The 14,456-nt window shown below is 35.7% G+C and overlaps 2 protein-coding genes across 9 annotated transcripts in view; one reads left to right on the top strand and one right to left on the bottom strand.

Moving 5' to 3' along the window:
- KLC1 (kinesin light chain 1) overlaps window positions 1-13,487 on the top strand; it is a 67,348-nt gene extending 53,861 nt beyond the window's left edge. For 4 of the 8 annotated variants that reach the window (XM_051978282.1, XM_051978283.1, XM_051978284.1 and 1 more), the window contains exon 16: window positions 834-5,367. In XM_051978282.1, coding sequence (XP_051834242.1) covers window positions 834-899 — 66 coding nt within the window. In that variant the 3' untranslated portion in view covers window positions 900-5,367. Of the gene's footprint in view, window positions 1-833; window positions 5,368-11,203; window positions 11,277-12,910 lie in introns of those variants that run through there. The other 4 variants (XM_051978288.1, XM_051978285.1, XM_051978287.1 and 1 more) reach the window with 2 other exon arrangements.
- Window positions 5,458-14,456, bottom strand: part of XRCC3 (X-ray repair cross complementing 3) — a 49,902-nt gene continuing 40,903 nt past the window's right edge. Inside the window, exons 7-9 of the mRNA XM_051978294.1 lie at window positions 9,055-9,267; window positions 8,660-8,706; window positions 5,458-8,383 (exon numbers count right to left, since the gene is read on the bottom strand). Of these exons, the coding sequence (XP_051834254.1) occupies window positions 8,164-8,383; window positions 8,660-8,706; window positions 9,055-9,267 (480 nt within the window). The 3' untranslated portion in view covers window positions 5,458-8,163. The remainder of the gene's footprint in view (window positions 8,384-8,659; window positions 8,707-9,054; window positions 9,268-14,456) is intronic.

Genomic DNA, 14,456 nt, shown 5'->3' with positions numbered 1-14,456 from the left:
TCTTTTCCTGCACCCCTATTTCTTTGAAATGTCTATTTTGCAGATTGAATTTTTATCATAATGCCATTAAAGCAGTAATACTGCTTTTAAAAGATTCTGTAGAATTTACATAGGCCTAGTTTCTGGTTTCTTTGAGTGACTGGGAACCTTTGAATTAGGAATGACAGCCAAGTATCTTAAGTTAAAGCCAATCGTGGTCCAAAATATAATTATAGTTTGATTTTTGTCCTTATTGTGACCTGTCAGTATAGCTTAGTTGATCGTTATCCCTGCAGAATCATTGACTTTCTAATGGGGAAAATAGGCTGCCCATACAAGAATTAAATGATAAAAATATAAAGTTCACTTTTTCCTTTTTTATTATTTATGGCAATAAGTCCTATAAATACATTGGTGCATTGGTTTTTCTGTTCACCCATTAACCTTAAAATATCCTTTGCTAAAGGTGAACAAGTAAATAATTGAGTGAGAAGCACATTTCTATATAGCAGGTCTTCTCATTCAATGAAATGAATTAAAATTAAAAAGCATAATTTTTGGATTCAGATCTAAAGAGATGCTTTGCGCACATTAAGAACCTTTTTTAAGAACCTGCTTTAAGAGAAGTAAAATAAAACAACCACTTGTTTTTGTTATTCTAATAGTAATTGATGCTTCTTAAAATGACATTAAGTCTTAAGATTTGCATATATATATTGAGCATAAAGTCTATCAATTTTAGATTCATATTAATACTAGTAGTATTTTAAGATCACTTGAAGCATTTTATTTACTTGAATTATTTGAAATTCTACATCAAATATATAACTTTTTTCCATTTTATTTTTATGCAGGAACGAAATAATTGTCTGACAGACTCGAGAGTTCTGAGTGCCAGTCACACTGACTTAGCCCATTGAGGTGCTGGGACTGAAGCTAGCTATTACAGAAGCACTGAGACTCTCAAAGCTTTGGTTCCTCGTCACTCTTGTTAGGAACATATAGATTAGAGGTTCCATTGCAAAGGACTCTTAATTTTTTATATTTCTATACAGTGACTTTTCAAATGTAGAGACTTTTCCCCTTCTTTTAGAGACTGTAGGGCACTGCTATCTTCTATACTTATAATGAGCTCTGTTACCAATAGATTTTGTTAACATAATAGCCATGAGCTATAGAAACACTGATACTTCCACTATACCAGCATAAGAAAGAACAGAATGGTCTCTAGATTCCTAGAATGGAAATAGCCAATAAGAAGTAACTCATTAGTTCTTCCTTGTGACAAAAGGCAAGTCACATTTATATATGGTTCCCAGAGTAAATAATTGAAAGTGTGGTATTTTAATTAGGCTTTCTATGTACATGTGTTAGGAACCTATCATGTTGTTATATTATGCCAATGTAAGGTATTCTCAAAAGCCTTGTCATGTTTTAAGTCATGCTTAACAAATTATGTTTCTGGGACCACTATAACCAAGATTTAACTGTCCATGTTAAGAGAATAACAGGGGCTGACAAGTTGTAAAGATGGTCTGTCACACTTCCATGTAATCACTAATTGCACTAAATTATGTTGAGTTTATTTCTGTCTGTTTTTGACCCAGTTCTTACTAAGGCATATAAAACTGGTTGTAAGAGGAAGTGAAACAAGTAATTGGTTCTGTGTTGGGCCATAATGCTTCAACAGAGCTAGAGCCATAGCCCCCAAATTGCCCTTTCCTATGTCACAGTCTTGGTTGGTGCTTTTAGGGACTTCAATGTATATTAATTCTAAGACAGGATCAGGCTGGATGATAAGTGGTGTTCTATTGTCTTACTTTAGACTTCACTGTAAACTAAAAATTGTACTTTGTAGAGAGCACTTTGCCTGGGTTACCTCCTGAGATGAGAGGGCTAATTTCAGGTCACTCTTAAATTCTGTAAGACTTGATGAATGTAATAAGCTACAAGCTATCATCAGTGATTTGAGCATTGTGAAACAAAAAGGGAAAAAAAGAATTTACTTATAATAAGATCAAAGATTAGAATTTATACTTTGTGTTAGGAAAAAAACAAATTTATAACTTTTTGCTTGTGAGCAGCCTAAAAAGAAAAGATTATGACCATCTTTATTATGAAATATAGATGAGTAAACATAATGAAGCCATCTCTATATGATATGCACTTAAATGTTTCCTATAAAATACTTGCCTAGTAGTATCTATAGAGAATTTGAATTTGTTTCAAGTTGGATATGTAGACATTTTCCACATAGTATAATGCTGCTAATTTTAATTTCTCTAATGTACTATAGTTATATTTAAGAAAATAGACTCTTTGGGATTATTTTCTAGCCATTTTGTTTTTAAAAATTAATTTGTTTAAAAATCTTTGTATAGTTATTAATATAATAGAATTAATATAATAGAATGTGAAGATTATGTATCTGTATGAGGTGTATATGCACATTTTTCAATTATATATGTGGGGTGTATATGCACATTTTTTCAGTTATATTTATATATGTGTACCTTCTGTAGATGATTTCATGTTCTCTGACCACTAGAATTATGATGTGATCCCTATTTTTTCAGTGTTCAATCCTGTCTTCTCTTACCTTCTTTCCTTGAGGATGAGACCATGATGCTTCATGGAAGTAGAAACATGGTCTCCAAATTGCCCTTCTTGATAGCATTTAAACTTGCAGGTTCCTATAGAACTGTAACATATACTTTACGTTTATTTTGTCTTTAAAATTTTATAGAAATAGATGTATTTAAACAGTTTCTCTTAAGACACAAGAAGATAGCAGAAATAGCCAGGGACAGCTGTTTTGGTTTCTTGGCTGTATAAATCTCAATTTCATAGACTAGTACTAAGTGCACTGTATCTAATCACATATGTTCAAGTGACAGGTAGCATGACACAGTGGACAGAAAGCTAGTCTTGGAGTTAGGAAGACCTGGGTTCAACACAGATTGTATGACCCTGGGCATATTATGTATTCTCTAAATGCCCTACGCATAAATTGTGATGAAGGGGACAATTGGTATTGGTTAGAACAAGTTGTAGAGTTCTTTTTCAGGAGTTTTCTAAACTAATAAAATCACAAATATAGTTTTAAAAAAAAGGAAAATAGATTTTACTGATTACTCTTTACTTTGTTCTTTCCAGTCACATCTTGTTAAAATTCTTTCTTTTCCCTAATCTGAACTGATTGAATTGTATATGAAATGAAAACAATAACCAAAGACTGGTGGTCTGGTTCACTTTAGGTTAGTCTCAGTTCTCTGCAGATTTGTAGTTGACGTCCATCTTTCAATAACTTATTGCTTGGAAGTTGTACAAGTGGATTTCATAACATTTGAGACTATAAGAATTAGAAAAACATTACCAGTACCCGCTAACTGACCCTTAGGTTTTCATAACATTGCAAACAAATCTGTTGGTATTTTAATTGGATGTCTGAAATGAAGTTACTTTAAAAAAATTATATTCATATTCTTATATTCACAACATTTGTTTCTTGCTAATGTTTGGCCTTGTGCAAGAATTACATCTAGTGAGCACCAGAAATCAATGAGAAACATCAGAGGTAAAGTTATTGTGGACTAGTATTATGCTGTCCTCTACTAAAACTGTCCTCTAAAGAATTCTTCAGGAAAGAATCTATTTGCTCCAGAGATAATTAACTCCCTAGGAATATATTACTGTTTTTAATGAGATAATGCACAGGGCTTTAGGTAGACCATTTTTATATTATATGGTCGTTTTTTTGTTTTTTTAATCATTCTCTTTCTCACTTTGAAAGGTCAGTGAAAAATCACAAAGCAAAGTTATTTTAAAGTTTATGTATAGGTTAATGAATAAGGTGAATGTTAATGGGTTTATATAGCCTACTTAATAGTAGGTTTTTAACATTTGGTTATCTGAATTTCTGTTATTGAAAATGCATGTTAGCACTTGTTCTTATGTATGTTTACAATATATGATAGGTTCACATGTACAGTATGGTTTTGGTATCTCTTTAGAGTGCTGCTAAAAAGTATCATTTTCAATGTAAGTGTTAGGTTTATTCATGGGAGGGAGCACAAATATTGCTAGGAACTTATAATTGACTATCTGAAATTTTGTAGAATAGATTTTTAAAGGTTTATGATTCCTATAGAGATTGCTTTGTTAGTCACATACCTATTTAGGAAGCTAATTTCTGATGTGATTTAAGTCTCTTCACTTAATATTTTCAAGAAGTTTACATTGATGAGATTTTAAAAAATCATGTTGGGCCCTCCCCTAAGGTCATTTTAAAAGTAAATATACACAAATCTCTTGGAATTGAATAGTAAGTACCACAAAAGTCATTTGATCAGAGGTACAGTTTAATTCCACAGAATTTTGAGGTGTATTTGACAAAGAGATATGAAGCTGAGCTAGGAATTGCAAATCTCATCTGGCAGATAGATTTAAAAGATAAGAATGGCTGACATTCTGGGATGGGGTAAGAATTTTAGCATAGTTCTTTGTCTCTGAGGTCTGGAGTATGTCCAATGCCTTTCTATGATGTGACAGAGTTTTAAACCAGGCTGCCAGTCAAGCTAAGGATTCTATCTGGAGACATCAGGGCATTGCATTTTTAAAAATTGTACTTTGGACTCCGATTTCTAGTTAATTTTTTTTTTTTTTTTTTTTTTACAATTTCCCTTTTAAAGACACTAACTTTGTCCAAAGAATAGTATGGCAAAAAATAACATTTAAAAAAATATTTATTGTGTATTTCATTAATTTAAAAAATGATTGCTTCTCTCCTAAAAAAAAAAAAAATGATGTTCATTGTACCTTTGAGAGGAAACTACACACCTAATAATTGCTCAGTAAAAGCACTTGGTTATTAGGATCAAAAACCTAGAAATATGTTTACAAGCACTGTAAAGAGAAGTAGCAGGGGGAAGGCATGGGTTCTAGAGTTAAGAGGGCTGAGCTTAGCTCTTCTTCAGGTGCTTCTTATTTGTTGGACTCTGAACAAGCCATCTGTATTTGGAAAATGGGGACAGTATTGCTATTCCTTTACATGGCTACCTACTGTGGGGGAATGTGCTCTGCAAACTTTCAAGTGCTATAGAATTGTAAGTTGTTGTCATAGATACAGATGTACTGCCTGCATCCCAGCTTTTATGGTTCACATTGCTTTATGGAGAATGTGAAGTACCTGGCCTGGACACTTCTCTTTTTTAGAAAAGTATATCATTTCTTAAGTTTGGGATAAAGGTTTTCACTTGATGCCTATTCTATAATCACACTTTTTTTTATTGACAGTAGTATCAAAGCTGAGTGTTTACAGTTTTGATTCTGGGATTTACTGCATGTTTTCAGAAGTGTATGTCATTTCTATTAAATTTATGTGCTGCAGTTCAGTGTTTTTGGTTATTATTTTTAAATGTGCTTTATCTTCAATAGAGGACTCGTTGGCATTATTCTCAAAAATTACAAAAATAAACATTTGCTAGAGTTAAGTTTATTGTACTTTTATATGAGTGTTCATAAAACACACCAAACACACACCTTATTTCCCTTAAATTTGCAGGCTGACATTTTTGTATGTCACAAGTTGTGAATCACTAGAGAATGTCATAGGAAATCCTGTAATTTTAATGCTAAAAGTATTAGTAATTTGTCATAACTGTTTTAAACGGTTCTAGAAATATTCTAGAAAAAATGAGGGCCCTACCCTCCCCCCCAAAAAAAAAACAAAACCAATAACATTTGAAGGTTTTACCAAGATACTTTTTCAAAGTCTTTCTACTCCCCCAACAAAATTTTAGAATTGTTCCCTTGCATAGTAATAGTTTTTTCAGGTAGGTGAATATGTAAGTATTGCATAGTTAATTAATTGTCACATAGATAATTTTAAAATATTTTCCGTCTCATTTTTTAATTAGTACATTACGTACTAAACAATTTTTTTTTAATGGAGAGACACTGTGGCAGAATAGGAGTGAAAACTAAGATACAGATTTTATCCCTTACATTTACTAACTATATAACTATACAAGGAACAGTTCTTGTTTTTTTATCTGTAAATGAGCATAATAGTAGAACATTATCTCATGAGGTTATAAGGATTAAAAAAATGTATATAGAAAGCACCCTACAACTATGTGTTGCAACAACTGCAGCTATTAATATGCAGATGAAGCTAGGGAAGATACTGTTAAGCATGGTGTCTGATTTTTGCCCCACAGTCAGTTACAGCAGTTTGGGTCACTTTTTTCTGCAGCATGTATTGACATGTAATCTTTAATTACTTATTGAAAGATCTGTCTGCCAAATTGTCAGCTGTTATATTTTGTAAAATCTTACATTATTTGAAACCAAGACCCCCCTGTATATCCTTGGGTTTTAAACTGCACTAACTGGTCTTACTTCCCCATAATTGTCAATCATAAGATGAATTATAACTGGAAAGTCTCTAGATAATGCCATTTTCTAATTAAAAGTATGAGATCAATTTGTCCTGTTGATTTGGCTGTTGGGACTAGGAAAACTCTAGGACAAGAAGAATATGAAGTTAAAAAAAAATCTTCAAGTCTGAATCTAGTGATTTTTATTTTTGTTTAACTTTCTTTTGATTGATCAAAAGTATTTCACTATTCATTGGCAGATTGACTTATTTCATCCAAAAATATTTTTGAGCATTTCTTCAAAATCTTAGATACATCCTGAAGGAACTTGATGTAGGTAGGAAGATAAGATGGAGGTAAAATGCTCATAATTCCCATTTTAAAAATTGAACTCCTAGAGAAATGTTTCACCAAGAGCTCAAAGGAAGAACAGCTCCTGACAACTGGAAAGACTTTGAAATCTCTTAGAGCAGAGTTTCATGCTGATGTACAGCTGTCTGCTTTCCGTAACCTTTGCCAGAAGATGTGTCAATTAGAATGATAATTGCTTTGCATGTATTCCAGTTGATATTAACACTTAGAACCTAAATTATCAGTCGCTTGCTACTTTTTTACTTGTAATATTTTAGAAATTGATATATCTTTTGTTTTTGTACCACTTTCACTTCCAACTACATTCCTTTTTGCTTCTCTATTCAGCAAGCTATCCCCTGTAAGAATGAATGAAGAATTTAAACTAGCCAATCGTATCTACATCCATAGTTTACACTCGTACCTCAGGGGAGTTATTGTTTCATCTCTTCCCTAGACCAGCCTTCATCCTTATAAAATACAATATTTTTTTTGTTGTTTTCATTTTCAATGTTACTGTCCATATATATTTTGTTTTCCTAGCTCAGCTTATTTCACTCTTCATTAGTTCAAATACTTATGGTCATTAAAACAGAAGAGGGCAGGGGTTTTGAGGAAGGCTGAATGAGCAGTTTTCATTTCCCATTAGAGTGGTAAGAATTAATGTAGATACCAAGAGTCTTTAGAGCACACCTCAACTTATATTCAACAAATATTTATTAAGTACCTGCAGTACAAGGCATAGGGCTTAAAGCACAAGGCTTAAAATGGGACTTAATTGGACCCTTGAAAAAGGAGTTTAAGGATTCAGTATGGAAGAAGAAGATGGGGATAGCTTGGACTAAGGTACCAAAATAGAAGTATCATTTACAGGGAGGGCAGGGAGATAACATTTGGGCCATTTTGCCTAGAAGGTAGAATGAGGAAGTAATAAGAAGTCAATCCATAAAGTTAAATGTTTTGAATGCTAAATAAATATATTTGATCCTTAAAAGCAATTCAGAGCCACTAGAAAATTCTTTACTACTGAGGACTAATTTAAAGATGGGGGTGAGGGGAGACTAAAACAATAATTTTTGTTTTGGGCATTTTGACAGATTTCTTTCCTCATATGTTGCTACATCTCTCAAGTGGCCTTTGCCTTGATAGTTCTCAGTCCTCCAAAGGTCAGAGTGCCAATTTTAGTTCACAGCAAGGATATAGTCAATGAAAGAAGTAAATTAACTTATAAAAACATTCCATAAAAATGAACATTTTTAAAAATCCACAAAAATTTAATCCTCTCTTGACTAACCCATGAAACTAAGAGAATGACATTAAATTATTCAGTATTATTATTTTAACTGAAAACAGAGCTTAGTAGTAGTACACAAAAGCATATAAACAAACTGGATTAATAAAAGTTTTCAGTGAAAGTATTTCTCCCATGCTTTCAAATTGATTTAACTGCACCTTACTCTACTCCTTTTACACCCTCTGCATTGACTATGTAGTGACAACAGGACTGGGGCAGATGTGGTGCAAAAATAACACTCAATGTCCTAATAACAATTCCAGGAGTTGAAGCATCTGTATCTCTGGAAAACTCATAGGATGGGCGACTGACCATCAGCCTCATTAGTAGTTGATTGGACCAGGTTATTCCAAGGGCTGGAGAAACTTTTTCAAGTACACTAAAGAACAAGATAGGAACAGTTGGTCACTTCTGGGTTTTGTCTGTCGATCTTTTAAAAAACCATAAATACTCCCAATATGTTTTCTGTTGGATTTCAGTTTCTGAATTTCTGCTGAATGCAGATTTTGGTTTAGTAGTTTCTCCTTAATTGAGCTAACTTGGTTTGGCGATCATAGTTTCCTATAATAGTTTCCTATACTTAAATTAATGCACCCTTCACAATAACACACAGAAATATTACTAATCAAAATAGTTCTGATACAGTGGTACTTACTCCATATTAGTTCCAGCAAGGCCTCTTTCATCCACTGTACCTGTTATCTGAAAAATACAAAATTGGGTTGCATCCTGTTAACCATTGTTCTAAAAGGCTGGTTGGTGAATGATGACATGACTGCACTTGATCGTGCCAGGGAGTGCCCAAGGTGCTAATGGTTTTTTGAGGGACAGATAGTGATCTGGATAAGATCTGCTGTGGGAGACAGCAAAATAAAATAAGATGCATCTGATGGCACTCTCTTTGATGTTGTGACCAAGGGGCTAGGTTACTTCCTACCACTGACCCTTTTGTTCCGCCCCCCCCCCCCCCCCAAAAAAAAACCGCCTCTCTTTTCACAGATATTGAACATTTTTTCCATAAGCACATTTGTAGGTGAAGAAAATTCATACCTGATTAATGCACAATACTGGACTTTGGAATCCACTGCTTAATTGGTACAATTTTGCCCCGAGGGTTTGTAAATATTTGGCTTTTGTAATGGACTGCTGGATACCAAATTCACAGCGAAACAGAGCAGCAATGGAGTCAATGATGATCAAGCGGACCATTCCCCGAGATAACAAGATGGGAGCTCTCTTAGCAATGCACTCAAACAACGCGTCCTGAAACCAGAGTGGGAGAGCAGTGGGGACATGCACTGTGGCCCGTAATCCAGCCTTAAGTAGCAGTAGCAGGTCCTTAGTTATATCCTAGTGGTTGATAAACTTAACATAATTTGACATTCCACTTCATTCTTCAGCAAGTGGGGATGGTATTAGACTTCTGTTATCTGACAGTACAAGAGAAAATCAATTTGGTATTATGGAAAGAGGCCCTGCCTATCGAATTTTCTAATTCAATATGTAATGACAGACCATTAAAAAGACACTGCCTCCAGTCTACCCTAGATAGACAACTGTCCCAGAAGAGTGACAGCAAAACATGGGAAAACATACTGGTAAAGTGGGCATGAACAAGTTCAAGCTGAAGTTGGTGTTTGCCTGTCATTGGGCTCAGACACAGAGGAAATGGCTGCCATGCAGGAAGGGGATTCTTTGGATCCCAGTTTTTAGATCTTAAATTCTTAAGACATAAGAGAAAAGAAGAGATCTTTTATGTCAGATTCTCAACTGTCCCAACTATAATCGTCTGTTGTGGAATGGTTTTTTTCCCCTGTAAAGCAGCTGTGAATTTGTTTGGCAAGGAGACCAGAAGAAAATATCATTCCATCTGGTCCAAAGAACTGTACTTTGATAGCTACTCCCTAGGACAATAAGTGTTGGTTACTGACAATCTTCACTGGAGGGCAGACGGGTTTGAGTAGACTCTAATTCTCACATCCTCAAATCTGACATGATTAATGCAAGATACCAGAGAAGGGGGTCAAGGAGGTAAAGAGGATGACTGGAATATAAGAAAATATAATTATCCACGGGAATACCAGATTCATGGTTAGAAGGTCTTGGAATTGATCGGGTGTCACTGTGTGATCTTGGGTAAGTAAGCACTTCTCAGTACATTAGGCACCTCTCAAGCAGGGATTCTTCATCTTTTTAATACTGTGCATCCCAAGAGCAGTCTGGTGATATCTATGAACCCCTTCTCAAAACATTTTTAAATGCATAGAGTCCACACAATTATAGAAGAAAATAATCATAGTGGAATACAATTATCAAAAGGATATTTTCCAGATTAAGAGCCCCACTCTGAGACTGGATGTTGATCAGCAGTTCTACATTAGTTTAGGTACAGCGGTCCTCAAACTACAGCCTGCGGGCTAGATGTGGCAGCTGAGGACGTTTATCCCCCTCATCCAGGATTATGAAGTTTATTTAAAGGCCCACAAAACAAAGTTTTTGTTTTTACTATAGTCCGGCCCTCCAACAGTCTGAGGGACAGTGAACTGGCCCCTTATTTAAAAAGTTTGAGGACCCCTGGAAACTTTAAGGTATTGGTGTAAGCTTCTGGCTTGCTGATAACAAAAAAAAACCCCTGTACAACATTTGTATAATTCTTATGGTTTACAAAGCACTACACACATTACTTCACATTTTTTTCTATTGATGAGAAAAATGAAGGCTTGGAAAGGAGATGGTGAACATTAGTTGGGATTCTATTGAAGTCAGACTTTCAAGAAGTTCCAGTGAGGAAAATTGACAGTAAGACAAAACTCGACAGTGGATGTTGACAGGGTCTTTCCCTGGGCTGAGTACAAGAGGGCAGCTCAGGAAAAGTAAGGCCTATTAGGAGGAGAGAGAGCTTTGCCTCCCTTACAGCAAAAGGTTTAGTTAACAAAAATGTCAACAATTAAAAACTGTATGTGTCCCCATGAATCTATGGACTGTATTGTTTTGAAGGGTAGATTATATATGACTTCTGCACGTACACAAGGGAGGGCCTGGTAGTACACTATAGCCATTACTCAGAATGCCTTAAGCTTTCTGTTTGATGCTTTTGTAGATTGACTTGAAGAGCAAGCTCAAGTGTTGACAAATTATGTTATGTCTGTCTGGTTGATAGCCCCATTAATTGAATTTAATTCTTTGTTTAAATCTCCAGGGTGTCTCCAATAGAACCTATTTTTGTCGAAAATGATGGCAGCAGTAGTGGTTTAGAAGATTCTTCCATTAATGTGAGTGGCCTCCCCTCCTGTCCCCTTTATTGTTTTGGAGGGGGTGCATGTGTGCAAATGCATGGACATGCTTATGAGATGAGGGTGTGGTTACAGTTGCCAGAACTTGGAACAAATCTGCCCCAAGGCAGCCATGCACACTGCCCCTGTAGGATGAGTTTACAGTCAGCTTCTCAGGATTTTAACTCAGGGTCCCCCATTTCAAGTTACGTCTAAGCAGTTAAGGAAGGAAACAAGCATGGTGGCAGTAACAAGCAGGCTAGGGCTTTTTCAATCCTTAAAACATTTCTTAAGCACCTACTTTGTGTTAGATGCTGAGGATACAAGGTCACAAGTGAAACAATCTCAGATCTAACAAAGCTTATTTTCTTTTTTTTAATAGCATGCACACTTATAAGAAATACAAAACTCAAATACAAGTACGAGTTCTTTAAATTTTTTTAGAAGTATAAGGAAAATAAAAATACTTGCAATACTTCTACTGCAGAGTTGTGAGGCATGTACTTTATGATTCCTCCTATTTCAGGACTTCAAAGAGGTCTTCTGAGAATTTATGAGACCTTGAATTAATAGAACCATCACTTGTAGTCCCCATCGCAACAGAAAAGTGTAAGACTGGAGAGGAAGAGCAAATCATGTGAAACCTGAAAGACCTCTGCTTAATCTAGTAAAACTAAAGGATCATAGATTTAGAGCTGGAAGAGGCTTTAAAGGCCATCCACACACCCTCCTCATTTTACAGATGAGGTAACAGAGGCTTAGACTGTCCCTATTGATGGCAGGGAAGCAAGATTTTTGAGGGGTAGCTACAGTGTTCTTTTATCAGCAAAAAGGGAAAGAGAAGTCAATCTGTACGTATCATCTGCTGTGGAAGACAGAAAAATGAGATAAGATTCAGTCTGAAATAAAGCTTTTTCCTTGTTGAGACTCATCTGCTGGCATTTTTGGAGCCAGGCTGCACCCTACTACTTACTGCAGGTTTGTACATCACAAAGTGCTACAGAAATGTGCTTACATTTGCAAATGTGTCAGTAAAAAACCCATGCATGATCTTTCCCTAAAAATTTCTAGTATGGAAGAAGGAATACTATTGATAATCTCTAAAATTTTTATTTTTCCGTGTTAGCTTCAGGTTTACCCATCTAATCCTTTTGTCAGAACCGCCAGGTGGTCAAAGAAATGATTTGAGAGTCACTCCTTTATTTGTACAACCCTCTTAGCTCCCTGGTAACATTATAGGTAGGGAACATAGAGCAGAAAGTGAGGATAGTGAAAGCCTAAGGAATAAGAACCATCTATGGACTGGATAATTAGCGTGTCAAATAAGAAATAATGGTACTTGGAGCATTTAGGATACAGTGACTTGTCAGTGGGGTATTTTGACCTTGTAGAAATTGGTCCTGGCCACCCAAGGAGGGCTGTGAGGAAACTCTGCTCTGAGGCCTTGGGAAATTCGTCATTTCCTTAGCTGGCTCTAGACCTCTCAGATAGCTTCCCAAGATCTTTTTCTCATAGGCATCGGAATGCCCTGGCAAAGGCCTGTAGGAATATGTTTTGGGGAATTTTTCAGGAATCCTAGAGCTACACCCACACAGAACAGCGTCCATCTCCTTTGATGCTGTCTTCTCTTTCAGTGAAAAGTTTCCACAGCGATCTCCCTGTCAGAAGTGTCCACGTTCTACCAAGACCCACAAGGGGCACAGCTGCTGTCTTTGTAACCTTTCGCTGCTGGGAACACCATCCCATCTGGAGCCAGTAGGGCTATAGTCAAAGCTTGGAGCAACCACCAGGAGCTGGTGGTTATTTAACAAGGTTTCATTATGGCTGTTTTTGCTATGGGACTTGTTACTAATCTTTGTATGATTTGTCAGGATCACACAGGACCATGACCTTTGTGAGTCTTTTTAGGTGACAAGACAAATCTGGGCGAGTTGGTCAATGTCCCTGAATGCCTTTTGTATATTTCAGCTCCACTCTTAAAAGAGAATGCTGCTGATTTCCTCCTTTTCATCATTTATTCCCCCAACTCTCCCAGAGACTCTGTGGGGCTGACTGCAGGGTTGACGTTTGTGGCTTTGCCATGTACTGAATCTGCATTGGAAAGGTCTGTTCCTCTGTGTATAATATCCTGTTATATTATTTCATTTGGAGCTATGTGTGTTAATGTATTTTACTGTAAATTTTTTAAAATTAAATTTTATGTGCTCTATACCTTTTATTCTTCAAAATTACCTTTATGTGGAAACATTTTTAAATTAGGTGAATCCTTATAACAAAAATGCCTCCTAAAATACCTTATTTCATTCAAGAGCCAGAGGTGAGAAGAAAATGTACATATTAGACTCTCTACCCAAGTTTGTCCCAGACTCAACAAATCATTTTATTTAGGACTTCTGGGCCCTTCTCGGTAAAATGAGATGGTTGGACTAAATGCTCTCTCTATTTCTTTATTATTCTAAGCACTAGCCTTTGTGAGTCTAGGATCCTAAGACTTGGCTCCACAGAATGTCAGGGATGGAACCTTGGAGACCATTTAGACTGCTGCCTTCTTAAGAAAACTAAGGCTCAGAGATGGGAATTCATTTACTTAAGGATATAGAGTGGGAGGACCGAAACTCAATTTTTAGCTTCCAATTACAGTCATGCTGGCTGCTGGCTTTGCTGTCCAGAATGGTGAAGGGGACTGGAACTCAGTTTGGGACAAGGTTCCTTTGGTGGTACTAAAACTATTTCAATATACTTTCAACTTTTAAGTAAGCTGAAGGCGGCTCACTCTGTGCTGAAATTTTACTTTTTCTCCAATGACAATTACTACCTTTTTTTCACACTAAAATTCTTCACTCGATAAGCTATGAAATGTAATTTTTAGATATGTTTGTATATAGCTCATCATGTATGTAATTAGGAATAATTTAGTCTACAAAATTTACTGCAAGATGTGTAATCTAAACTATATGTAGACACATGCACATGTGTGCACACACCACACATACATATACATACATATATATATATATACACACACACACACATACATATACATATACATACTGTAACAACAACTGAAACTAAGAGGAGGGTAGTGCATTGGATGGAGCACTGGGTCTGTAGTCAGAAAGACCTGAATTCAGATCTAGTCTCAGATATTTCTTAGCTGGTTGACCATAGACGAGTCACTTA

Source organism: Antechinus flavipes, chromosome 2, assembly GCF_016432865.1.
Source record: "Antechinus flavipes isolate AdamAnt ecotype Samford, QLD, Australia chromosome 2, AdamAnt_v2, whole genome shotgun sequence".
NCBI lineage: Eukaryota > Metazoa > Chordata > Mammalia > Dasyuromorphia > Dasyuridae > Antechinus > Antechinus flavipes.
The sequence above is the reverse complement of the archived record's forward strand: the minus strand, read 5'-3'. Positions and strand labels throughout refer to the sequence as shown.